The sequence below is a fragment of the Drosophila suzukii genome, chromosome 3 (genome assembly GCF_043229965.1).
Source record: "Drosophila suzukii chromosome 3, CBGP_Dsuzu_IsoJpt1.0, whole genome shotgun sequence".
NCBI lineage: Eukaryota > Metazoa > Arthropoda > Insecta > Diptera > Drosophilidae > Drosophila > Drosophila suzukii.
The window spans coordinates 80875754-80903474 of NC_092082.1; the positions used below are offsets into that span (position 1 = coordinate 80875754).

Below are 27721 nucleotides of genomic sequence, written 5' to 3' on the forward strand. Positions count from 1 at the left end.
GCCAAGTTGTCGGCCATTATGCATATGCATATGTGTGTGTGTGTGTGTGTTTTAAGGGGGAGGGGGTTTTCGAGCATGTGTGCGAGGTGTGGGCGTGGCGCATAAAGCATCGGGCACTTGAAAGGCAGCTGCAGCTGCTGATGACATCCAAAGGCACTAGAGGCTGGGGGCGTGGCCGACCAGAGTGCACTCGTGTCGTCCACTTGAGCGTTATTGGAATGTAAATGTATGCATATTAAGGCGGTGGGCAGGAAGTCACCGCCGAGTCGCGTCGTCAAAACTTCAAAAGTCATTCAGCAAGGCAAAGCAACAGCCACGCCTCCCGCCCCCATGCATGACACTCGACAAAAAATTAGTATTCAAGAAATATTCGGTCTTTTCAAAGGTCCTTTGGGGTTTTTATTTAATTTATTTTGTCTGAAAAAAAAATATAAATTATTTCTTCTGTTTACCAAAATTGTGTGTTTATCCAATTAGCTTTATAATTATTATTTTCGATTTAATAAATATTGCAATAATTCTTCTTTGTGATTAAACAAACTTTGTAATCGAATTAATAATAATTTCACTCCAATAAAAAATGTTTCTTGATATATGCACATTTAATTAGCTTTAAAGAATTATAAAATATTAAAAATAAAGAATTAATTTTTTTTCAAGAAAACAAAATGTTAAAAAATTGGAAAGTCAGGGTTGTTTTGAATTCTTGGTTTATGAATTTTTTAATTATAATGTGCTTTGTTAAATTAAATTTAATTCATAATTAACTGAACCAAGTTACGATGTTCAAAGACTCAAGTTCTTGAAGCAATTAAAAATGTATAATTAAAATAATCATTCTTCATTTAATTTAATTTATATAAGGCTTTTTCATTTAGAATTTTTCATCTGTTTTATTTTGGACCCGTCTAATGGATATTTTTTTCCAAGTGCAGTACTTTACTCATGTCAACGGGGATAACAGCGAAAAAAAGTGAATATATAGAAGCGAAAAAGGGGGAAATAAACAGGAAAACCATCATGTTAAATGTAATTATATTTTTAATTTAGAGACAGCGCTCGCTTCGCTGGCAATCTTCAATTAAAAACACAATTACCAGGACCGCCCGCTGAGCGGGTTGAGGGTCATCCGAAAAGGGAGGCGGTGGGTATAAGGATAGGGATGCTGAGCGGGACAGGAATAGGATATGCCAAGTGCTCCGAAGTTTTGCGGCTTATTCATTGTCCGCCACAACAATAAAATTGCCCAGCAAGCAGCCAGTCGAAAGGCCTCTTGCCTGTGTCTCTGTCCCAGTTTTCCCCCCCGATTTTCCTCAGAATTTCCCCGCTTTTCCAGCCACGGAGATTCCAGAAATTTGCGCCCCGAAAACTTTTTGCACACTGTCAACACGGAAGGAATTATTCCGCATTAAGTTTGCGGTAATGGCAGCGTCAGTCGTCCACCAACACACTCAGACTCACACTCACACACACACTCAACGAGTGTCCTTTTGGCTTTTGGCCGAATGTCCTGGCCGCCGGCGCGTTTGCTTTTAACATTGTTAATAACCCGACACGCCTCGCATTTATGCACAGCAATGTGCGCTTAAAATTAATGCACTTGCCACTGGGAAATTTCGGCGGCGGTCGAAAAGGGAAAACTGGCGACAGAAGTGACCGAAAAAGTTGGTCGGTCCAGGGAGCCTTGTAGTCTATGGTCTATGGTCTACCATTTGAATGCTCTCCCAAGGGCTTCCTTTTTTTGGGCGGGCTTCTTTAGGCAGTTGTTAATTAGATGCACTAGACTGGAGAGGAGGGAGGGGTAGGAATTAAGTGGTCAAAGGGTAAGGGTTTAATTTTTTCCTGCTGATCCAGGCAAGCTTTTAAAGTCTGAATGACTTATATTCAATATTGCAAGTTGGGAGTAGTTTATTAAAAATTTAAAGCAGTTACCTAAGTTTCTATAAAAAGTATTATTTTTACATTAGTCCTTCAAACTTAAAAAGCTTTTCTTTCAAACCGATTTCAAGGCACTTACACTAAATATAGCTGTGATAATTTGGAGCAAGAAATTATAAGATAACCGTATTTTATATATTTTAAAATTTGTTTTAACTCTTTTGCTTTCTTTTTCCATTTTTAATTTTGCTAAAAATTTGGGAACAATATTTGAAGTACCTCAGTTATAAAATAATAAAAATAAAATAGATGGCTTGATTAGGTATTTTTCAGTTGTTCTTTAATTAAGAGTTTAAGATACTTTCCCATCTTTGATGTTCTTAAAAGTACAAATAATGCGCTTTAGAAAGGGGAAAACAATGTTGCTAGGGTGTTTAGTACCTTGGAAAAATAGCTTAAATCTTCCTATTTATTTTTTCCACGCCCATGTGACTTTAATCCTAATACCCTGAAAGCTCTCCCCCCTTTTGAGAGTTCACTTCAATTTCCATTAACAACTCAAGCTAGTCACATGCAGGCATTTTCCCCGGCCATTTTCCCTTAGCCATTCCCATTTTTTTTCACCCTGTTGTTGTTTACGCCGTCGTGGCGGCCTTGGCTGGAAAATGGCTGTGTGACAAATGGCAACAAATAAACATAATAAATAAAAATGCGAGTTGGGAAATGCATTCGTGAAGTGTGCAGCTCCCCGGAATCGCAGGGTGTAACTAGCTGGGTCCGACGTCCTGCGAAAGTCCCCCAGTCCAAAGGCTGCCGAATGGTATTGGTTGGGTGGGGTGGCTTAGTGGGAGGTGGGCTACTTTCACATTGGCGTGCTGTTGTCTGCTGCCTGCATAGCCAACAATGAGCACAATAAAAAGCCATGCATTTTCCAAACACCAAAAATTGTTCATAGCAACTGCTCTGGCAGCAGAAGAAGAATAACAACCGCACCGGAAACATCTCATTCACTAAATTTGTGGTCGGTTTTTGCCAAGCGTTAGGCAGTCGAAGTTGTGAAATGCCAAAGGCAAAACGGGAAAATTCGCAAAAGTGGGTGGCTTGGGAGTGGTGTTTGGTTCGGGGAAAGTGGATAGTGGAAAGTAGAAGCCGTTAGTTACAACAATGCTCGAGGCAACGGAAATTCGGCATGACATAATACGTGCACATGTGAGTACGCCAGTGTGTGTGTGTGTGGAATAGGAGTGTGTGGTTGTGTGGCCGCGACTTGAGTTGATACAGCAATAATTCATAAAGTGTTGCATGCAAACGAGGATGCTGCAGCTGAGCCAGGCTCACACAGATACTCCTTATGTGCGCGCAAGTGTGTGTGCGTGTGCCGCATGCGACAGCGTTGGCAAAATTAAAATTGCTGCACAACAAACAGCGGAAACTCAGCGAGGAGCCGGCAGTCGCAGGCGAAAAGAAAACGGAAAATGGCTGTGGGGAAAGCAGGGAAAATTGTGAGGGGGGGTTAGGGTAAAGGGGCAGCAGCAGCGGCAGCGGCACTGCAATGAAATTCATTGTATTCTTACAACTCGACGACTCTGGCAGCTCAGCTCAGCCGGGCCGAGAGCTTTTTTGCCGTAAAGTTATTATTTCATAAAGCCAGAATTATTGAAACAATACTTTACTCTCACACATGGGTTGAAGGGGTGTTTCGGTGCGCGTGCGTTTGTGTGGAAAATGAGGGGAAAACGGGAAAACGAGAAAACTCCTGTGTGTGTTTGGCATGCAAAATTACGCTTTAGTGGCATCATTTCTTTCTTTTTTTTCTCACTCATGCCAGAAAGTTGCAGCTGCGGCTGCTAAGGCAATATAAAATATAAATAGAAATTAAAAGCCAACAAATAAAAATAAATAAAAAAGGGGAAACGGAGTGGGCCGAGTTGGCCGCAAAAAAAAAAAAAATAAAGAAATGAAATAAATAAATAACTTTTCACGACAAACGCAACTTGAGTTGAGTTTTCCCTGCCTTTTTTTTCTCCTTGTTGTTGACTGCCCGGAGGAGCAGTTACAAAATGGCAAACTAAAAGGATATGTGCGGGTGTGTGTGTGTGTTGGTGTGCAAGTCGGCTGGGCATATCATTCCTCAAAATGGCAGACATTTGCGTTTGTTTGGCGCGCTTCCTGGCGCTGCCACTTCCGTTTCCGCCGCAAAGAGCCACCGAGAGTACCGAGTGGCAACAAATAAAGTCACATGCAATTAAATAAATATGACAGTCACAGCGGCCCAGGACAACAAGAAAAATCCCAGCCGCAGTTGGAGCAGTTGAATAAATAAAGCCCGGCAGGAACAACTTTTCCGTATATGTTTGATTACATAATTAGTGTCATTTAATTAGACGGGGGGTCGAAAGCCCCTCGGGCGCAGTGAAAGCGAGAAGCCAACGTGCCTGAGTGCACAGCAAAATATAAGTATAGAAATAATGTTTTCCAAATGTTCTGAATAGTTTCAGTATCATAAACATACGATTTTCTTCGCTTATTTATTGGTTTATTGTTTTTAAATATTACTGGAATCGAATGTGAACAGTATTGTAATTTAAAATGTAACTAAAGTATATAGAAATTGATTACTAGTTACTGTTAAGCTTTTATTGCAAAATAAAAAGTCTATGATTTTATAGATTTTTGTAAATCACAAAAGAGCATCCACATAATCATCTAAAAGTGATAATTTTATGCAAAACATAAAATGGTTTTGATAAACACAAAATAGCTGATATAATATTTCTCCATAGATCATTTGTTTTAGGATTAGTCTGATGCAAGCTTAAATGGCATTGCTTAAATATTTATTTCAAAACTATTTTGGTAACAGGGCCGGCACTCATAACTCATCTAAACCAATGCAAAATCATAATGTATCTCTCTGGCACAGTGCACATTATTCATGGCCCCCGCCAAAACACACCCCCTTATGCATATAGAGAACCTTATCAATACGTTTCGCATTTGTTTTCATTTTACGATTGCGTAACGAGATCAGCGTCGACAAATCCGAAAGCCACTAAAACCACAGCTCGCCAGGGGCCACGGAGCAGCCATTCCATGGCCAATATGCCAATTGGCAACCGCCAGTAAACAGGGGTTTTGAACCAGAAAAGAGGGTGAAATACCAGAAGGTTCGTTGTAGGTGCCTGGCGGCCCTTATCGACGGCGTTATCTGCGAATGAACTGGCACAACTAGCTGGAAAGAAAACAACAAACTAAATAGGAAAAGCCAGGCCAAGCCGAGCAATGCGCCAAAGTGTTGAAACAATCGTAAAAAGCTGTTGTTTGCCATGGGGCACTAGAAAGGATAAAGGATGGGGTGCAGGAATGCTGGGGTGCTCGGGTGCATGGTGGATGTTGTGGGTGGATGTGGGGATAGGATATATGCCAATAGCTATAGGACCGACCAGCAACAGCAGCCATGCCGGGATTAGTACAGATGCAAATGAACAAAGCGATGGCAACGTTCGCGCTCTGGCTTTGGTGGCATATGCAAAACTCGAATGCGAATGGGTTGGGTTCGCTGTTCTCATCGCTGCTGCCTGAACTTAAATACAAAAGGCCAGGACTGCGATAAAAGGACCGACACACACACAAGCACACACTGGTAGGTAATCGCGAGTGGTTCGCTGCTGAAGTGGATTTTGAGTAGGATATTGCACAACTGTTTGCCAAGTGGCAAGCGCTTGCTGGCAATTAACAGAATATGCTAAACTGCGACAACGAGAGCGGCTCAAAAACCAAGTGGTTTCGAATTTGGAATACCCTGTCAATGGATCCGCGAGCAGTGGTTTTGCCCAGCCAGCTAACACATTGGGTTCAGCATACCCCATACAAACGGAATTTGGCTTCTGGTACTTACTCATGCTCTGCTGATTACCAACAAATGCGTCGCCTGCGCTTTTCATGCCACCTCATGTGGAGGGAATGGATTTTTTGGAGACGGCTATCCCCATCGACCATCCCAAAACGAAACCTGCTGAAATGAAATAAGGAGTTCAATTCGATTCGGATATTAACAGTGCCAGTGACGCATTTTCATTGGCTTTTCACTGGGAAAAGCGATTTTGGTATCCACAACAGTGGTATTCACAAAAGTTGATATCAGAACTTTTGTACGCTGAAGGGCAATCGTCTTAAAATTAAAAAAAAAATGTGGATTGTCTTTTTAAGATGAAACAATTCGCCTCATTTATATGCTAAGAAATGTTAATATTAATATAGTAAGTCGGAAGACTAGTATTTAATGCCATAAATACGATAGAAGTGTTTACTTAAAGCTTAAATTTCTATAAAAATCTGCGGTTGTTGTGGTATCCTTCACATCCTTCCCATGGTATATTAACACCATTTTCCTTTCCCTACTTTCAGCTTTCCAATTCGGATGCCACGTCGGTGACGCTGAAGGGTGTCACCCGGGAGCTGAGCGGCACCTATCAGTGCGAGGTCTCCGAGGACGCACCGCTCTTCCACACCGAGATTCGGTCCGCACACATGCAGGTGGTTGAGATGCCCAAAGACGATCCGGTGATGCAGGTGGACAAGAAGGTGATTGGCGCGAACGACAACCTCAAGGCTGTGTGCACGTTGGGGCCATCGTATCCGCCGGCCAACATTTCCTGGACCGTCAACGGACGCGTGGTGAGTGGGGAGGACATAAAAGGATTTTACAGAAAATAAAGTCTTAAAATCCCAGTTTGTAATCAAAAGCTTCAAATAAAGAAGTACATTTTGTCATTAAAAACATTTTCAATATGAAAACTTACTTTAAAAGAAAAAACAAAATTATTAAAAATTAAACAAGCATGTTAGCATTAAACAAATACCTTTTCCTAATCAAATTATAATCAAATTTTATTCAAAAGTGTTAAAATTTTCCGATGTATGACAATTTTTTGCGATTTCATGTTAGAAAAATATGGTTTTATCGAGCGTTAATCTGAGAGCTTCGTTTTACAGGGATTCGATCTTTCTGTTATGTGTTTGTCAAAAATATATTTTGCTGCTTCAGCTCAGATAAATTAAAGACGTCGAGAAAACAGATTCGTTTAGCCGTTACTCAAGAAAACGGGCCTTGAAGTTTAAAACTAAGACCTTTCAAGATATTTACTTAATCTTACTTGTATTTTGGATGATGTAATATTATGATAAGCCTTACTGATTTATATTTTTATCTCCCGTAGATTTACCCAACGCCGCAGCAGCGCATCACGCATGACGCCTACGAGGGCTCCACCACGTACTCCTCGCTGGAGCTCTACCCGCACAGCCAGGTGCTCCTGGACTTCTTCGAGGGCAAGTACCAGCGCAGTGTGACCCTGAAGTGCACGGTGACCATTACGGGCATGTACCACAAGGATGTCCAGCAGCGGATCGGGCTGAATATGGCACCGCCGACGACCATATCGCCGAATCTGCTGGGCCTGGAGGGATCCAAGCGGTATGCCAACGGGGATCCCGATAATTCGGCGCTAACTGGCGCCTCGCAGCGCTGCTGCATTTGCTGCGGAGCTTTTGGCGCCATTTCGCTGGCCATTTTCACAATGGCAATGGCGCAACTGTGACCGCAGCGGACAGCTTAAAAACCTTAATGGAAAACGCAAAACGCAGCCGGACAAGTCACCTCCAAGGAAGGAATAATTAAAAAATAACAAAACAGCGTGTGTGCTTAATTGCAAAAAAAAAACAACCCAAAATGCAAAAATCAAAAGCAAAAAAGAAGAAAAAAAATATAATGGGTGAGGGGAAAAATTGTTGACGACAGCGACCCTGCCTAGTAGCATGTCCTTGTATTTTATATTTTTTTTATTTGCCTCATTCGCCAAACGAAAACAAGCATCTGGGTCGCAGTCCATAAGTTCAAAGCGAAGGAATATTTTCAATGCATTAATTAATTTGCGATGGCTACATACAAAAAATTCTGATAATAACAATACATTAAACATAAGTCAGCCGGGGCTGAATTTCCACACCAGCTCGAGCATAGGTCGACGGGAAGGTTAAAATAATAATAGTAAAAGTAAATAAATAGCGTAAATTTAATACGTTGTGGATGGTGGGGTGTTGTTGAACTCTTTGAATAAAAACAAAAGCAACAAAACTGCCTGCAGACAACACAAAAAGTATAGGCAAAAAAAACGAATCCATAAATTTAAATAAATTAACACATGCACTTGCAAACAAAACTTGCAAACAAATTACATAACAAAAGAAAACAACAATTAATAAGCATAAGTGACACACATTTAAATACTAAGTACACCCTACCCTCCAACTACCGCAGCCTAGGCACATAAGTTATGTAAATAATTACTGTAAAGAACTAACTAAAAAAAAAACAAAGTAATAAATTAATAAATACGAAACCCTCACATGGGCAAACATTAATTAAAGCTAGAGCAAAGTGTGGAGAACAAGTTAAATACAAAACTAATTAAGTCCTTATGAAAAAAATCAATGAAATCAAAAACCTCAAAAATTTATACCGGCCAAATTCAGTTAAATTGAATTTGTTTTAATTTAAATTGTGGCTTATTTGCGGTTTAGTTCTGTCCATTATCTGTTGAAATTTCAGTTTCCGTCGAACGGTTTGTGTTAGCAGCATAAGATACTCTCTGTTTTAGACTAAATTTACATAAATAAATGCAAAATATATATATTTATCGAATAATAATTGTCGAGGCGAGAGAATTTAGTGCGTATATGTTGGTTGGATAACGTTAAGAGTTTTTTCCGCGGAACTAACTAAAAGTAAATCCCAACTCCTTGGCCAAAGGACTATTTTTAGAGGTTCGTGCGCAGCGCAAACTCACAGAACAAAAATTCCAGATTGCGTTTGTTTGTGCATCTCAGCTAAGAATCGAAAATTTTGAAACGAAAATTTTCAATTACCAGTGTAAGCTCCAAAAGCAAAATATTGTAAATCAAAACCAACAAAACGATATTATTTTAGCGTGTTGTGGCTGGTGGAAATAACTGAAACCCGAAACTAAACTTAACTAAGCTAACAAGGCAAACTAATAATAAAATGTAAAATCAAACTTAAATACAGGAAAACGAGGAAATAATACGAAACCAAAAATGAGAGCCAAGCAAATAAGTCAGCTGGAGGAAATTATATATTAAATATGCATAATTATGAATAATTTAATGCGAGTTAAGCAAAGCCAAAAAGGTCAAACGAAATCAAACCACACAAAAACCAACAAAGAGCACGCCGATGTGGGCGTGGAATTTAGCTCAAAATTAAATGCGATAATGGCAAGAATTATATGATGAAATAAATAAATAATACAAAATGTAAGTGCTGTGTTTTATTGCCATTTAATGGCGGGAACTTAAAGCGAAGTCCAGCATTAGAGGTGCCCATAATTAAGGCAGTGATCCTGTTATTAGGACAACACACACACACATCCTATAGATGACGAAGTTGGTCCTTGTTGCTCGTGTTGGCCAACAGCAGCAGCTGCACTTACATGCAACACCAGTTACCAACTGAAGCTGATACCGCTGACACAGCCGGCAAGTGCTGAACACACACAATGGGGGACTCCCGGTCCCCTCAGCTGGATTCCGGATTCAGGGGGACCTGGAACCAGGGACCATCGTCTCATGTTTTGTAAATTAAGCAAACAAATTAAGTGCACTTGGCGCCCGGCACACATACTCGGTGCCCCCCTTGTAAACACATTGTGATTGTAACAAAAGCGTATATTTCAAAACAGCATACCCCCTGCGTTCGTCCTTGAGCCAGGCTGTAGCTCAAGGACACCGTTGGCCCACCACCCCGCACACCGTTAGTTTGTCTTAATTAGTTGCAGCAACAGGAACAGCAACGCTGCCACATCCCGTGGCACGATGCAAAGGCCACAGAATGGCAAAGCCACCGCGACCCAGCTCGTATTATTTACAAGCCATTGGCTGCAGCCAAGACCCAACCACAATTTCAACTTTGCACCACCTCTAGTAGTCACCTCCTCCCCCACCTCATTTCTCAACCCTTTCGCCATAATTGTGCAGTCATCGTGCTGTTTAAAGTTTTACACGTAACCATATTGCCAAAGAGCTCACCGCGCGCTCACACACACGGCGTATGCGTAACGCAAAATGAGTAGGCAAAACGCTCAGCCATTACGTATACGTGCTGTGGGAAAACTCAGGTCTCGGTCTCAGGTCCCAGGACTCAAGACTCGAGACCTCTTCAATCGCCTTCAATACTGCTGACACAGCTACTAAGTAAACATGTGGCTTATTCTGCTGAGTAAATCCACTATAATTACACTCGGCTACAAGGCGGAGAAATCTATTTCGCCGAAGAAAGAAGGGTTATAGAGGTGAAGACAGTTACTTTCGTGAACTTTTAAAATCAATTCGGAATTAAATCTAAATTATTTGCATACATTTTATACTACAAACATAACACTTTGTATAATTTTTAACTCTTTTAAAATCTTAAATATTAATGCAAACTAATAATGACTAAATATAAAGGATTTCAGATGATGAATTCTTAAACAGTGCACTTATAAAAAAAGGTTCTTTCACTCAGCCTAAGCCTCCAAGTAATATCATAATCGTATTTCAAAGTTAAAGGATCACCTTTAAAACAAATTTATTCCATTGAGTTGTTACTCTCTATGTTTCCTATCTCGGTTTCTGAACCCCGTCAACTTTTCCAACTTTGCTGTAATGTGTTTCCGATTGGAATGGTACCACTATATGGCTGATGCTAATCCGAGTCGCTCTGCGGGTAAGCCAATACTAATGCAAATGCGCAATTTTAATTAAATGCGTATCGGGCTACAAATAATGCAAATGGGATACTCTGGGCGGTACACCCGAAAATCCCCCATCCGTTGCCAAAAACATCAGGAAAATGAGTTGCATATTTTGAAGCATGATCTCTGGCTGCCTTCGAAAGTGGAGCTCCTAAATGCCAGGACAATGTTTCACAGCCTCCACTTCGGAGGGGCGTGGCAGCGCGAAATGATTTGGTTTATGGTCTTTGCATGCATTTAACAACACAAAACGTCGGCAGCAAACACAGTGGCCATTGGCTGTAACGGCCAGCTGACTGGTTGGCATGGCGAACGCAAAAACATTGTTAAAATACAGCAACATTTTTGGATTTATAGCGCGCTAATCGCGGCCAAACAGCAAAAGGGGATAGATGGTGGGCGGTTGGGCGGTGGTCTGGCATTCCGAATTGTAATGGAAATTGAAATGCAAATGCACGGCATGACATTTACGAGTGCTTCTGCAGTAGCAGCAACATCAGACAAGAGCCAGGACAGGCCCTGCCAAAAACTCAACAATAAAATGTTGCAACTAAATACACGGGGAGAAGCACAATAGATCGGATTCTAGATTGACTGAATTAGTCTGCAGACCCAGTGGAAAACTGCACCAGGGTAAAACAATGGTATTTCATTTCATTTAAAGAAGCTATCTTTCAAAACATAAATGGTTTTGAATAACATAACCCAAAGTTGTTTAAGTAAGGAATTGAGGAACAAGTTTCTCCTGATTTGTAAAAGCATGCGTTGATAGGAAGTTCTAAATTTAATTAAGACGTAGGTGAATTCCGATATAATAAAAACAAAAGTATGTAAAAATCGAAATACGAGTATGTGCAAATTCTCATATAAATTAAAACAAAAGAAATATTTATGCATCAAATAGAACATGTGTGCTAAAAACATGCATAGTTTTTTATATCGTAAAAGGCACTATATTTTATTAAAAATATTTTTTTTCAGTGCTGAAATCCGGCGCCCGTCGCTGCAATCGACGTGCACTTGGCAGGCCAGGCGGCTTACTTGGCCGGCATTGTGTTTTCATTTCGCAAATGCAAAACAAGACACTGCCGGCCACGCCCTCAAATCGAGACAGCCTATAGATTTATGGCCGCGCAATTAGCGAAAGAAACAGATTTGCGCCAAGAGAAAATATAAATTCATGGCTTAGTTATATTTAAGGCGTGGCTCCCGGAATAAAGAAGTTTCGGGGCACAAACGTTTTATGGCTTTCAGAAGGCGAAGACCCCGAATACTGGTGCTGAGCATCTTTTATGACAACCATCCGACGCCTTGGACATGCAGCTGACGGGAACGTGATAAATGCAGCTCCCTGAGACGACATTGCATCATAAATTCAGCAAGTGACGTTTAGCAGCATCTCCCGGATGGCTGAAATCCAAAGTCAGAAGGTGATGGCGATGGCGATGTCGGTGCCATAATGCTGCAGCTACGTGCATTCCATTTGGCTTTGATTTGAAGCCATTGATCAAATCAAGGGGCTTTAAGCAATAAATTCTGAATTCCGAATTCAAAACTAGCAAATAAACACTTATTATGGCCTGTGTGTGCTCCGTGCTCGAACTTTGAAGTTCAAAAGATAAAATATTTCTGAAGGAGTTGAAGTATTTGTAGCAATCGTTTAAGCAAATTGACTTTGCCTGTTTTGTCAGCCGTTGTTTGGCCTGGAAATTTGTTAATTTTGCGTTGAATTAAGATAAAATCTGCTTACACTGGGCTTATGAAACCAAACATCTACTCAAACCCATGCCAAAAGGAAAAACCTCCAACCCCCCGAAAGTCAACCCTTTTATTCGGGGAAAACTCTTTTGTTGCTGAAGAGGGGATGGGTTTTTCCCCCCGATTGTTTTCAGATTCCGAGAACAACAAGAGCAACTCGGCTACAGTTTATTATTTTTGCTCATCAGTGGAGCCTTCCCCTCCTTAACTTCGCCACTCCCTTCGGTGGAAATAATGTTGTAGGCACTTTTTCGGCTGGCAGAGAAGCCCTTTCTCTGCAGCAACAATTTGTAGCGCAGAGATTAAAACTTTTAATTTGCTTTTAATTAATTAAGTTGAAAATCACAGCTGAAAGTCACTGGATTCCTCATCCACAGCTCTCGTTTACACGCTGCACGCTTCACCAGTTGGCAAAGAGTAACGCCCAGAAGTCCTTACCCAAAAGTGTTTTACATGCCTTCGTCTCCGCCTTCGTTGATTTTTCGTAAATGAAAGTTGAATTTTTATAGGTGTTTAACTTGCTGGGCAAACTCGTTTACCTGCCGTTTAGTTTGCTATCATTAAAGTTGGCCAACTTAAAGCGTGTTTTGTGCTATTTTTGAGGCTCTCCAAAAAATAAGTTTTTTGGCCCATCCTCACATACTTGTGCAGTTTGACTATCACGTCGACTTGGCTGGAAACATTCATCAAAGTAAAAGTGGAAAAGTTCCTCCTCAGCCGGAGTGGCCATATGCAATTCAATTTGCATGGTGGTCGTCGAATCAGAAACAGAAACCAGTTAGATGCCTTGATAATGGCCAAATATAGAAAATCTCCAGCCGAGAGAGTTTTGGTTAAGCTATTAAAGCTAATTGAAAAGTTTATTCGATCATGGCGCCAACCCAACCCGGAAATTGCCCTGCTTTCTGCTGAGCATCAAAATATTCTCCCTGTTACCTGGCATGTTCAACATTTCCCCACAGTTTTCTTTTGTGCCGCACTTTTCGCCATTCATGTGGAAGCATGAAGTCAAGGTGACTACTGATGCCACCTGATACACGCAGCTGCAGCTTTTGGCCCAAAAAAGCAGGCTACACGATTGTTACAGCACTCGATGCAGTCGATGTCCGTCGCCTTTGATGTTTCCTTCACTTTTTGTTAGCTCCTGCCTTCTGCCATATATCTTTGGCGGAAAGAACCTCCACTTCGAAGTCGACTTCTGCCTCATGGCTACATGGAGGAAAAATATCTGTATCACAAGTCAAATTATATTACATGGTATCTTAGAATTTTAAATCGTTAGAGTTTTTAAATCACGTTAAAGAGAGTCTATACATCCAAATATTTAAAAGCAATAATCGCATGAATTAATTACCACATTCTACTGCATACTTTTATACACGTTTTTAAGTAACTGCAAAACAAATGTGTAGGTATTTTGTATTTACTAATAATTTAAAAGTGTGTAGGCTTAAAATATTTTAAGCCCATTAATCCTATAGATTTATTACGAAATATCGCTGCATTTGGTTGTAATATCACTTTAAAAAGTGTCTAAAAGTATGCAACAAAATATTTTTAGTCAATGACTTCAAAACGATAGTGATTTCTGCGGAAACCTTAACAATTTGTTACTTATATTTATAAGTTTCTATTAGTAAAAAGTGAAACTGATCCTTCGGGCATGCTTAATTGTGCTTTTGGACTACTTCCAAAACAATCAAAGCATAATTTCAGGAAACATTAATAAAAGACGACTCTGGGGAACCAATAATGACTTGCTATTTTTTCCTGTGCAGATATTTTTCGGCTGCCACACGTGCTTTGCCACTCCTTTGTATGCTCAACGTGACGGAAATTAGCGTGGCTTTCATCTGTATGTGACTATGTGACTGCGTCTCATATTTATTTTTCCACTCCGCTGTAGTTATGAATGTGCAGATACAGATACATATATACAGACACATGCATCTTTAGATTCCCAAAAATTCACACTGGTATTTTTTTATTTAATTTTTTTTCTTGTTGGCTCTGGGCAACTGTGATTGATGTGTGCACATTCCAAAGGGGGAATGGGAATGGGACTGGGACTTGGACTGGGGTATTTCCCCCAAACCCCTTCAACAGCCGCAAACAAACATTTTACGTTTGAGTACGCGCCACTTTTGGTTCGACGCTCCATTCTGCTTTACTTTGCCAGAACACGAATTTGCGCATATTTGCTTTATATATCTACAAACACAGGAGTCGAGGAGGAGCAGCACTCACATGCGCACACTTCAATCTTTTATCATAATTTCGATGCTGCACGCCTCATAAATTTGTTTGCTGAAAACATTTTCACTTCATTTATTAGAAAAAACAGACGGCCCACCCACCACCACCAACCACCCATGACCATGCCAATGGGGAAATGCATTTTCCACCAACTGCTAACCATCTTTTCATTTTGTTTCTCTTTTCCATGCCAAATCCCCCTGCCCCTCCGCCGTAAGCCATTTGCATATGAAATTGCAGCTGACTGTTTTCCATCTTGGTCAATTATTTGGGCAAGCCAGCGAACGGTCGGCCTTTTATGCGTTAATTGCTTGAAAATTGAAACATGAAATTAAATGAAAACAGCCTTCGACGCGACAGTGTCCCCGGAAAATAACTCATACGCCGCGTGCGCCAGAAAATGGCAGGCAGCCAGATGGACGGACGGACAGACAGACCGCCCACCGACCGCCGCGCGACCGCTGCCCGCCACATGCAGGTAATTAATAAAAGTTCAGCCCTTGCCTTGTCCAAGCCCCAAACCACATTAAGTGTCTGTGTGAGTGTCTAAAAGCACTGGAAAAAATATTTAGAAACATAAATCGGTTCAGTAGAGTAAATCTGCATTGAATTTTTACCTCTATGTAAACAAAAAAAACTCAAAAACTTGCGATAACTAAAATTAAATTATTAGGTCTTAACTTATATACTTTTAAAAAACCCTTCAAAACTGACGAAACCGTTTTTAAAAATCTGAAATTATTTTACGTAGAATTTAGGAAACCAAACCTAATATCTCCCGAAAATAAGTATTATAATATTTATTATTTAAAAAAACATTAAAAATTTTTTTTATCCTAAATATACCTTATATAACTGAACATATTTTATGGAGAATATATCAAATGTGATATCACTTGACAATAAATATAAAAATTTTAGTATTTGAAAATTCAGTAAGAGATATTAGTAATTTTACTGAAATTTTTTTATGGTGACCCTGAGTGCAAATCGATACCTTATCCTACCTCACATCGGGTTTTCCCCTGATCTTATTTCTTTCGGTGTGCCAATGTGTGAGAGACAATCAAGAGACATTTCTCAACGACTCCCGGCAAGAAGGAGCCAGGAAAACATTCGGGAATTATAAAATGCCAGTTGGCCCAGGATGCGACGTTGGGTCCGCTTGACAAGTGACAAATAAATGCGCTTTCAATGTGTTCGTTGTCCGCCTGTCCTGCCCTTCATATCCATATTCCCCGCCAGTCCCTCCGTTAACCACTCGATCCTAGCCATCCTGGCTGACAGCTGCAGCAGAGGAGCTGAAGAGCAGGAGGAAAAGCTGCGTCCTCCGCCGATGCGTCTGTTAAATATTGCAATATTTTTCCCTGTCCCCTGCTCGAACGTTGGAAATTATGAAAAATTCACCCTGACATCGTACCGCATGTGTGTGGGCGTTCGTTTGCCCGGCTTTTGTATAATTTCGTGTGTTTTTATCCCGCAATATTGCTTGCATATTTTAATGAAACAGCCACATGACGGCTGCCGAGAATATTGCTGGCCAGGACACACTGCCACCACCGCCACCACCTACCAAATTCTCGAGAAGATGCCGCTGGCAGCGGTGACTGACAGGCCGCCCGGAGCATTTACGCACCTGACTCACCTGGTTCACCCACTCAAACAGCCATAACTTATTGACGTGTTTAACTGTGCGAATTGTGCTAGTGGTACAGGCCACGTATATATGCATACGGCGATATAAGAGAGTTCATGGCAAATTAAATTCGTCCCCCAATTACCGAAAAGGTCCGTAGAATTTTCTGTGACATCAAAAAGGACACCAAGCCTGTATTAACCAAATTTTTATGATATTTAACCATATCTTTCGTTGCTTTTAACGAACCCAAAGTCCTGAAAGAATAACCATTCCTCGCACACATTTTGTGTACGTACAAAAACCATTTTTCAATTTTTGGAGTTTAAATGGTGCTAACGAGCACACATAACAGCCATGAACTCTTTTTTATGAAACTTTGGTTCGTTGCTACGTTAAAAAGTAGACAACATTCTGGGAGAATTTAGTTATTTCTGGTATGGACGAAATATAGAAACTATTGATATACCGAGACACGAAATATCTAACTGAACAGCACACAAATAATGTCTTTACCTATAATGTAGGAATGATTACATTTAAAAGTGTTTCGTTCCTTTCATTTTAGGGAAAAACTATATAAAATGGGATTTGAGGCAATACTTTTTTAGGTCATTTTCCTAAATTATAATGTCAGAGATAAATTTTAAACAATAAATCCAAAATTATCGATTATTAAATTTGTGGGTGTTTTATCCTGTTCCTTTCATTTTTAGTTCTTAAACACCTTAGTGAATACTAACAGACAAGAGAAGTGCCAGCTTTGCAACAATCTTTGGCACTAGCAGATAGAAGAAAGATTTAGAGGATCCTGCGAGCCGGTAGTCTTCGATTGCATTCTGGGCACATCCGCCGACCGCGGCTCGGTTGAATTTGTATCAAAGCAATTGACTCCTCAGACCATCCCCAACAGCAGTGCCCCCTCCTTGTGGCTCTAACTTTATTTATGAGTCAATGACGTCGCCTGCAACTTCCTGTGACGTGACAATTCCCCCAAGCACTTGGCACAAAGCTTCCTAGCGAAAGCGAGAGGCGCCAAATGAAAACACGTGATGCCCGGCAATTGGTGGGCAACAAAGCTCCAGCTTTGAGTTATGGCCAAACGCAATGGCGTTCACAAACAAAAGAAGGAGGAGCAGCTCCTCGGATTCTACTCCCGGACAACAGGACTCCAGGACACCCGACCACCCAGACACGCGGACACCGGAAGGCAACCCACTGGCCACGTTTGCATTTCAATTGACTTTCCGTGAGCTTCGCTCTTCACATCCCCGTCCACATCCACATCCACGTCCACGTCCTTGTCGTCTCCTTCGTCCTTTCGCTCGCCGCAGCTCTGCATTTTTCACGATAAAATCATAAATCAGCGCTGAATCAGGTAAATAAAAATAATGCTCAAACTCTGTATGCAAATTGAACGGAGAGTCGGAGCAGCGGAGACTTATTCGCCGAGATTTGGCTGTGCAAAAATATGATAAAACTTGAGTCAGTCAAAAAAACTTTCCAACTTTTGCTTATGGGAATGAGGTGATGGCTAAAATTTTGAATAATATTGTTGAAGACAACGCTGGATTTTTTCGTAAAACTTTTCCCGTTTTAAAAGAGTTGGAAAGCGGCAAATGGAAATCGCTCAGCAATCAGACTATGTTAATTAGCCAGTGCACTAAAGGGCATCGCAAATGATTCAGAACGAGAGATAGAAAACCAAATGGGTAAAGTCCCCATACAGGATACAGCAAAGACTGGGTTCAATGAATTTGGGGGGATATAAAAGTCAAAGGGTCCGTTTGTAATCAAATTAACAAGGCATCAATAAAAGGAATCTGTGAGTCAGTTAGTAATCTTAATTAGGTAGTCTATTAATCAACATAGTTGCACCCTAGATAGTATCTAGTAGATACTCATTTTAAACTTTAGTTCAGTTCTTTAGTTTATATATATGATTAAGCAGAATAATTTAAATATTTGTTGAACAAATTTGTATCTTGAATAGTATTCCAAAGTTTGCTGAGATTTATATATTTAACAAAAATGTTGTTTAGTTAAGAGGGTTCGGTAAGGAGACAAATCATATACATACAATAATACATACTATAAGACCTTGGCTTAAGCGCCATTCGTTCATAAGCTCATTGCTCGCATGGGGTCCTCAAAATCCTGTTGGCTGGTGTAATTGGCGTTCACTGAAACCACAACCCGCACACACATGCCCAGCTGAGATTGACCTGCGCTTTATTACTTCAAAAATGCGGCATTTGGCCAATGCTCAAAGGGATCGATCGACTCCATGCCGGCGATGATGGCGCATCGCTGGCCAATTATACGGCTTTGAGGGCATCATTCGGTATTGGCCCGTTCCTCAGGCGTCGACTCGTTAAGTATCCGCAAAGCATGCAATCTCTGCCAGTTGCTGGAATTCGGCTTTGTGGCAGACAAAACTGCATTCAAATCGTTGCGGTTACGGCCAGGCTGCCATGGTAATTTGGCCATCCTGCCATTCTACCAGTCTGCCACTCTGGCATTGCAGGCGTCGTCTTAAAGTAAGCCCAGTTTATTAATTAACACAACCCAAGCAACTCAGATTCCGGCATTGAATCCGATCCTGCAGCCTGCATCCAGCATCCCTGCAGAGACGCCTGACCGCACTTGGTTCGATTCCAGCCGGATGGTAACCAGGAACTGGGGATTCTGTGCACATTGGCATGCATATTGAAGTGCGATTGCCTGGCTTTGAGAATGCACCTCCTGCATCAATTATGGGCATTTCAAAACTGTTTGTAACCATTTTCCAAATGTTCAGCAGGCCAAACAAAAGCCGGTCCAAGCCCATCAGCAGCTGGCCCCATGGAAACCGTTTTGCAAAGCCCACTGCGAGCTCTGTGCTTATCTTCACCGCACTGGTCAAGGGCTAATAGGTATCGATTCGACAGCACCTGCTTGCATGGCATCGAGTACTTGTAAGGATTTACACTAAAATATGTTTTAAACTAAAGTTGGATTTATGAAATATGTTTTAAAATCCGTTGCATATCTTCTAGGGAATTTCTGCCTTGGTATTTGAATAGTATCCTTTGTCTAAATTCCTTTTATGTAATGATTAGAATAAATTTTCTATGACTTTATACACTGCAAATAAATAACCCTTTATATTCAAGTATATCGTCAAACAATTAGGGTTGTGTCTTGTGACCTTTAAAAATACATCAAATATGGATACCTATATATCTATTTTAGTATGCGACTGCAGGGCTACTTTTAGTTATTTAAAATAAAGTGTAGATAAGCTTAATATAGCTTGAAACTCAACTTCAATGGGGCCGTGTCCTGATTGCAGTGCAAGATTGCTACATGTATATATTGTACATACGATCGTAGGTATTGCACTAATTATGGAGTATGGCTCCGGGGCCCAGGACCTCCTTTCAGTTGGCTTCGTTTTCAAAGGCACGTCCCGCATCATTTAAAAGTTATTAAGCACAAATGCAAACAGACGCAGGCAGCGTTCGAGTTGTCTCGAAACCTTGGCTGTGTTTATCAAACTCGTGTGACGTAGATAAATATGCAGTGGGTGCATGACGAGGGGGAGGTGGGGTTAGGGTCCTGGCAGGATTCAAGCGGAAATGTAGCTACACAAGGAAAATAAAGCTCTATGTGGGCCACATATTTACATGAGAACTATACATATTTGTTATCAGCAAGAATATTAAGAATATGATATCATTGGATAAATTTTCATATTTATAAATGCTATTTTTCCTGACCTTCTTTCGAATTATTGATACAAAATTGAAGATTTTTATATGATAGATCAAATATATATTTTTTTTTTGGTGTACTCAAACATAGACACTTATAGGAAAGGCACACACACTCCCACACACCCACAGCACACGCACATATGCAGAGCGAAGTCAATAAATTCTCATTTCGCTGGATGCGTGGATATTTCACCTGCAAACAAAGTGTGCTCTTCGCTACTTCGCTCTCCGCAGACGCAATAATAAATACAAATAAAAACATGACGCATAAAGATTACAGTCACCGCAAGCTAACGTGGTAGCGAAGGGAGCCAACTCATCCAGGACCTTCTCTACTCTGCTAGGACACTCAAGCCCCATACCCCACCATCCGCATCCGCTCCCGCATCTACAATCCTCATCCAATCTATATTAAGTATACGCACCGTTTGAACCATGCATTTTAATGATGTCTCCGTTGCCCCTGGCTCACGGATCCTGGCTCCTGGCTCGTCACCTAATCTTTCGCTCGAACCCTTGGCCTCTCACCCTCATATCCACCTGCTGTGACGACGTAAATGTTCATTTATTTTAATTAGTATTGAGCTGGGTTGTCCTCGCACTGGCGTCTTCGATAGATCAAGGTAGCTGAATGTTCCGCAGCACAGAGCCAATATCGCCAAACATTTTCTACACTGCAATTTAGCGTTGAAACCGTCATATTGGTGGGAAATACAAATTTGTTTTATATTTATTTAGGCATTTAGACATATCCTAACAATATTTTGAAAAATCATGAATAGTGTCACACCACTATTTCTCAAAGTTTGCATACCAATTAAAGATATAATCTACAGAATACCGAATACTATTGCAATTGTTTGACAATATCGAAAGTAAATAGAAGTTTGATTATATTTTTGGCTGTGCACCTAAGGCGTTCTATTAAAAAATACATTAGCAAGATAAGAAAATTTCCAAGGCATTTGGAAAGTGGGTAAAATCCTATAATTAATGAAAAATCAATGACATCCTATGGAATTGATTCCTCGAACACTTTGGATTGGCTGCGAACTTTGATTGCGCAACTTTGATGGTAGCAACGGGATATGCACTTTAAGTGAAGTCATCAAAGAGCCTGGCAGTCGGTTGTTAGGCAATTTCAGAGCCTGGGCAAAGTTGACTTTTGCACTTGCACTTACACTTACTTAACCCACAACCACTCACTTTGCCGTGTTGACGGTGCCGAGTAAATATTTCCATTTATGGTCCTATACACTTATTGAGCGTGGCCATCGTTCCACGCTCCTGGCAGCTGAGGTGCTCCGGGGCTACTTGACCCGGACCCGGACTGGGGGCTCCTGGCAACTGGCAACTGGGAAAGTCCCTGGCACGTTGCTAATGTGCATAGCCATTAAGTCGGGGCTGCGTGTTTTGTTTACGCAACGGCGTGAGCTCCATAACTTGGCAGGGGGTTTTTGGTACGGTTTGCTTTGGTTTCCAAAGGGCCAACAATACTCGGGCATTGCTATTCGACTGTTGCATGTTGCAAGTGTGGCTGACAGGTAACCAGAAACAGGGGGTAGCAAGAAAATTACATTAAATCGGATAGGATGCAATGGGTGGTTGATGGGTGGGTTACCCTAACAACAACTAGTCAAGGCAACCCAGCAACATAACCGTGGAAATGGAATCAAAACAAGCTACATAAACAATTTAAACAACTCTGCTATTATTATACGACATCTTAAATCAAAGCAAACCTGCTATATTTTCGTCAGGAACATGGAAATAACTTCCATCAAACGTTGTTAACAAATTGTAAAACTGTACCCGAGTGTGTGTGGGCCAAAGACAACATTTCCAGGCAATCCACATTTGGTTTTTAGACGGGCTGGCATCGGCCAACGCCGGAGTTGCAGCCGCAACTGTTGTCCTGGGATACACAAAAGGATTTGCAGACGCCCAGGAGTAAATACGCCAGCATTCTGCGGCGGAAACGAAACCGAACTGCACAGTAAGGCAGCTGAAATTGATTGAAAGAACAACAAAAACGGAAAGGTGGTTGAGGAGCATCCCACCAAGTTGGTATCAAGTGGGAGACGGAGTACGAGAAATCCTGTTTGTAACGAGAAATCCTGCGAAATCAAGGCAAACGTTTGATGTTCAGCCGCGCGAAGACGCCGACGTGGCAGCCAAACAACCGAAAGAGAGCAAGCAAAATACCCTCCAAAAAACCCACTCCATTGCCCAACTTCAAGGACCTATTCCACCATGTCACAGACCCAATTCGAATCCCCCACAGAGAGTGTCGATGCCCCGCCGGAATCCTTTAACAACGATGAACCCCGAGTGGTCTGGCTGAAGACGATTATTTCCAATCTATTGGGAGTGTTCGAACCCAAATATGTGAATGCCACTATCAACAAAAATATGCCCGCCGTGGAAGCCTTTTTCAAGCGGCGCTATGAATCCCAAAGCGATCTGGACTATGTGGTATTGTTCGTGTGGCGCACCTTTTACGACAAACTTATAGAAGAGGAAATAACTGTCCTTGAGGAGGTGCCACGCCCACCGCCCACTGTTCCGGACAAAAAGGGCAAGGGTAAGAAAAAGGGCGATGCCCGAATGGCGGGCGGTAAGTCCGCAGGCAAAGCCGGTGCCGCAGCAGGAGCAGCCGGAAAGGGACGCAAGAAAGCTGGACAGGAGACGGTGCCACCAGCCGCTGGTGGAGATCAGGAGCACGCCGAGGAGGTCAACACAGGCGGAGAAACCACAGATGCCGAGGTCGAGGGGGAACTGGAAGGCGAGGAGGAGGCAACAGTGGCCGGCAGTGGCAAGAGCTCAGCTCGATCTCGACGTAAGTGAAAAGAAAGGAAGGTTTTCCATAATCTGTAATCTAGATAATTTTGAGACTTCCAATAATTTTCGATATTTTTCAAATAGGTAGCAATAACTTAGCATTGTCCGCCCAAGAGAGCGTCCGTAACTAAATTTTATTTTCTTTCTGCTTAAATAAATATTTTATATATGGGTAGTAATGATAATTTTGTATCTATTTAAAAAAATAGATTCGGTGTCGGATAAGAAATATGGAAGTTCAACTTAATGTTATATTTCCCATTTTATTTACAAATTAAAACATGCTCCAAGCCTCTTAATTTTGAAAATTATACAATTTTAAAATAAAAACTGTTATCCAAAAAATTGAAAGTAATATATTTGAATAATACACCTCTATTAATTCCAGCCAGCTCTGATACGGAAAACGGTAAATATGATGCATTACGCGAGTTTCCTTTGTTTCTGTCCAAAGATTTTAATTTCAAAAGTTTCCGTTTTTAAGTTTTTCCTCTTCCATTTCACCCCAATTTCTCCATTCTCGAGATGCATAAATTTTTAGCCCGTCCAACTTGATATCAAACGAAAATCTTGGTCCACACTTTGATTCGCGCTGCCCACTTCACATCATAAATATTTAAGGGCCTCATTTTCGTTTGCCTGGCTAAAATTCATTTCTTTTGTAACTTTTAATTTGAATCACCCATTCCACGAGCTCAACCATTCCGGCATCCAACTCATTTGATTTTCCATTGCCTGGTGCAAAGATAAGAGCAAAGTTTCGCCGGCTCATTCATTGCATTTAAATGGAAGCGCGCAACTTGCCACAATGCAAATTCCGCCCGCTGCACTTTGTTCCATCCCATCAATCTCAATCACAATCGTAATCGCGGAGCTGCATTCGCTTACTCGCTTCTGACACGCCCACTTTCGCCCCCCTACTAATGCACTCCCCCAAATTTTGCACCCTCCTCCCCCAGGAAGCAAAGGGAAGAAGAAGAAGCCCAGCTATGTGCCCGTCTACGTGGAAGTGAAGGTGAGAAACTGTGTGAACAAACCCTAATTGAAACGCACAAAGGGTGTGCGAGGGAAGCCCTAATTGAAAATGGCTCTCAACCCTTTGAAATTGATGTGATAAAACATAAAACTAGTCAGTAAAGTCGCAAAAAATTACAGAAACTGGTCCCGGCGTATGTCAAGACCCCACAAGTGCACTGCCACTTTGGAAAGATGGAGTCCGAGGACCTGGACCCCAAAATAAAGTATATATACATTTTGCGGAAGAACAGGAGGGAGATACGTGAGTACTGAAAATGAATTTATACAAGCCAGCAAACGAAAACGGAAAATAGTAATAATCTTTCTATATATAAGACTCCATAAAATATTTTTGGAATATAGTATAGCTACTAAAGACTCTCATATTCTTGTTACTAAAAACGACTTGAAATCATTTTATCGTTTTGTGTAACCCTCTTAAAACTATAACTTTAAAAAAATTTAAGACTATATATAACATTTTTTAGATATAACTTTGGGAACCACTCTCTTCGCAGCATCCTGGTGAAAGTCTAACGCATTTGTCTGCGTCTTGTTCGATATCCCATTTTGTCATCCTAATAATTCGTTAACTTTAATGTCCTTTCAGCCTGGTTCAGTGAGGTATCGGCTTGCTTTGCCCAAATGCCGCTGTACTTTCTGATAGGCACCGTTCGAGGGTCACTCATCAACTCGCTGAGAGATGACTTGAACTTGGTAAGCCTTGCCTTTCCGTACTACCCAACTTTCCTCCGTAATCGGACATTAAAAGACGCATCACCAAACCAAAATCACTCAAATTTGCACCCGATTCGCTCATTTCACACACCATAAAACGTTGTTCAATCAATCAAGGACTTTAAGGCCGATACGCCATTGTTTCAAGGACTCGTTCGTCTTTCCGTCCGCACGTCCTTTCATCCCGAAGTCCGCTCTCCGACCGCAAAACAAAATGTTGTGACGAATTGTAATTAATTCCCGAAACAAGGCAGTCATCTATCAAAATGCCCGCTGTGCCGCAAGATTTTTCCGCTTCACTGCATCACTTTGGTGCTGAGAGGATTTCGGGTGTGGTTGGGTGGCTAGATAGGATGGGGTGGGGGCATCACGCCCACTGAACCGAGCCCTAAGCGTTGACCGCCAACGCAAATTGCTTCATCATAGCTCCAAAACGGGCTGCGGTTTCCATTAGACTGCCACCCAAGACTCTGGCCCTACGAATTCTGCGGTCCACAAAAGTCGGCAGCGCGACGAGTGGGCTTCCATAATATTAGCTTTGCATGAAAATAAATTGGAAAATTGTTGCCAGAAAATCAGTTTTTGGCGAACGGGGCGAATCAATTAGAAAGTCTACACAGACCGCAGGCCCAGAATACAACGCGCGGCCTCCAATATCCTGGCACTCCATCTTTGATTCCATTGTACATGTGGGTTTCCTTTTTTTCACAAACAGGTTTACAAGAGCGCCATTCAATTTCAATTTCGCGAACCGGCCACAGCGGATAGTCAGCAAATGGACAGTTATGAGGGGCAGGCCGGTGGATCTGGAGGAGGAGGCGGCGGCGGTGGAGGAGCTGGTGATGCCGGCGAGGATATTTCCAGCGAGGCCAAGGAATCGGGCCCGGGTCTATTGGAGCTATCCAAACCATCGGAATTTCGTTTGAGAGCGCTTAAACAACAAAAGTATTTAACTTTTAACAAAGGCAGGGTGCGGCATTCGCTGCTCCGCTGGCTTCTGGGCAAAAATCGGGCCTGGGTTTATTGGTTTCGAGCTCTGCTGTTCTGCTGCTCTGGAGTGGAGGAGTGACTGGGCTCCGATTGTGAATGCTGGCTTTCTTTTAACCCATTTTTTTTTTGGGGAGCGCATTTTTTGTTTGCCTTTGTTTTGCGCTTATCGCTGGTTACCATCGGCCACAGTTGCCTTTTCTCCCCTTTTTATCCTGCTGCACGGAACCCTTTTCGCACATAAATTACAGCGCATCCGATAAGAAATTTTTATTTTTAATCGGATTTCATGCTACCATCAACGGCGCCGTTCTCCGTTGTCGTCGGTGTGCGTTGTTGTCTTCTGGTTCTGGTTCTGATTCTGGTCCTGGTTCTGGGCAGTTTCCATTTGTTTGGCAGGCAGCATTTATGGCACATCCTGGCGCGCCTCATTCATCCTTGCATTGGCCTTTCATTGCCGCCTCGCGAATGCCACTTGACCGCCACAGTTAAATTTTTCCCCTTTCATTTCGGGCCGCATTTTATTTTTTCCCTTTTTATTTCGGCCATGTAGATTAAAAAATGCCAACGCAGGAGGAGCCGGAGAGTTGGGTTCGTGTCCACATCCTCGTCCACGTCCAGCGGAGTAGCCTTTGTTACGTTTTGTTGTCGGCCCTTGTATTTGTTGCTCATTTTGCTTATCGGGAGCCTTTCATTACGCTTTGTGTTAATTTTGCATACTGCCCAGCCGTTAATTGTGTTTGTTTATTTGCCACTCCCTCCGATCCATTTCTGCAGGAAGAAAAAGGAGATGGAGGCGGCGGCCAAAAAGGCGAAGGCCAAGAAGCCGGAAACGGAACCCACGGAGGAGGATGAAGAAAGCGATGCCCACAAAATCGAGACCCATATCTCGTCCTCCGAGGAAGAAGGTGCGTAGATACTTCAACCGAATCTCCATAATCGAGAACAACAATTTTAGAACCACATTTTAAATTCTTTTAAGGTTAAATAAACAAAAATGGTATCATTTGGCTACAACTTTCTTTCAAAAAAGCAATTGATAATTAAAAACGGTTGATAATTCCAATAAGGATACAAATATTTTTAAATGTTGTAAAATATATTATATAGTGACTTACCCCATATTCTATTACAGTGGTTGAGAAGGTTGAGAAACTGACCATTGCCCAGCGTTGGGAGAAGATGCTCAGTGAGACGAAGGCCAAAGTGGAGGCTGAACACGCTGCCGAGGAGGCCACTCCCCCACGAATCACTCCAATCCAGAGGAGGCTTCTGAAGGAGATCGAGGAGTTCCAGGGTGAAATCACCTGGACCATTAACCACATTGTCTGGGCCTTCAGTCTTCCATCGTCGTATATACTGCCAGGTCAGGAGGAGACCGAGTTCGAGGACGCCATCATTCGAGTGCCAGTCGATCCTAAAAGACTGGACCTGGTGATCACCTACAGTCAGCAGCAACTGGAGGAAGTAGTCGACGGTTGGATAAAGTACCTCAAGAAAACCATGAAGACGCTAACAGATGCCAAACTGGACGATTTTACTCCGATGGCCGAGCACCGCTATTGGCACAAAATGGAGGTGGAGCTTTACGGAACTTTGGAGCAGTTAAAGACTGAATTTGTGGTAGCTGTTCTACAGCGTTTGACTGATGACAAATCTCCAGTCCTGGACGAGTGGCAAAAGGTTCTCGAGAAGACAGAGGCCCGCTTCAAGCTGGCCAAGGAAAACTCAGACTATTTAGGAACTATCATTGATTATCTGGAAGTAAGTTGTATTGACACCTTTTTCCAGTCCCTAAACTTGAGTTTCCAACACTACTCCATTCGAGTAATTTTTCGTATAGATCTGGAAAAATTTTAAAATTTATAACACAATTATAAGTTTAATTGGGTATAAAGATCAAGAAAAATGTTGAACTTCCTTAAATACATACCAGTTTAAAATTTATTTCCATCCGAAATCAGGACTCACAAAAAGATATGAAAGACATTTCGAAAAGTGTGGCAACTCCAAACATCAACTTAATTTTTTGATCGGAA

The 27721-nt window shown here is 41.7% G+C and overlaps 2 protein-coding genes and 1 long non-coding RNA gene across 5 annotated transcripts in view; 2 read left to right on the top strand and 1 right to left on the bottom strand.

The window, feature by feature from the left end:
- Positions 1–9217, top strand: part of beat-VI (beaten path VI) — a 69638-nt gene extending 60421 nt beyond the window's left edge. For all 3 annotated transcript variants that reach the window (XM_065866400.2, XM_036817602.3, XM_065866401.2), the window contains 2 exons: positions 6286–6555; positions 7098–9217. In XM_065866400.2, the coding sequence (XP_065722472.1) occupies positions 6286–6555; positions 7098–7478 (651 nt within the window). In that variant the 3' untranslated portion in view covers positions 7479–9217. The remainder of the gene's footprint in view (positions 1–6285; positions 6556–7097) is intronic.
- A 9147-nt stretch (positions 9218–18364) lies between these two features.
- On the bottom strand, positions 18365–26935 carry LOC136116472 (uncharacterized). The gene is made up of 3 exons (XR_005014440.3): positions 26801–26935; positions 20525–20773; positions 18365–19967 (listed from the first exon to the last, which is right to left on the bottom strand). It is a non-coding gene; the product is annotated as an uncharacterized lncRNA (long non-coding RNA).
- Dhc98D (Dynein heavy chain at 89D) overlaps positions 22353–27721 on the top strand; it is a 34374-nt gene continuing 29005 nt past the window's right edge. Inside the window, exons 1-7 of the mRNA XM_065866393.2 lie at positions 22353–22938; positions 23900–23955; positions 24096–24219; positions 24568–24674; positions 25411–25640; positions 26460–26590; positions 26818–27446. Of these exons, the coding sequence (XP_065722465.2) occupies positions 22353–22938; positions 23900–23955; positions 24096–24219; positions 24568–24674; positions 25411–25640; positions 26460–26590; positions 26818–27446 (1863 nt within the window). The remainder of the gene's footprint in view (positions 22939–23899; positions 23956–24095; positions 24220–24567; positions 24675–25410; positions 25641–26459; positions 26591–26817; positions 27447–27721) is intronic.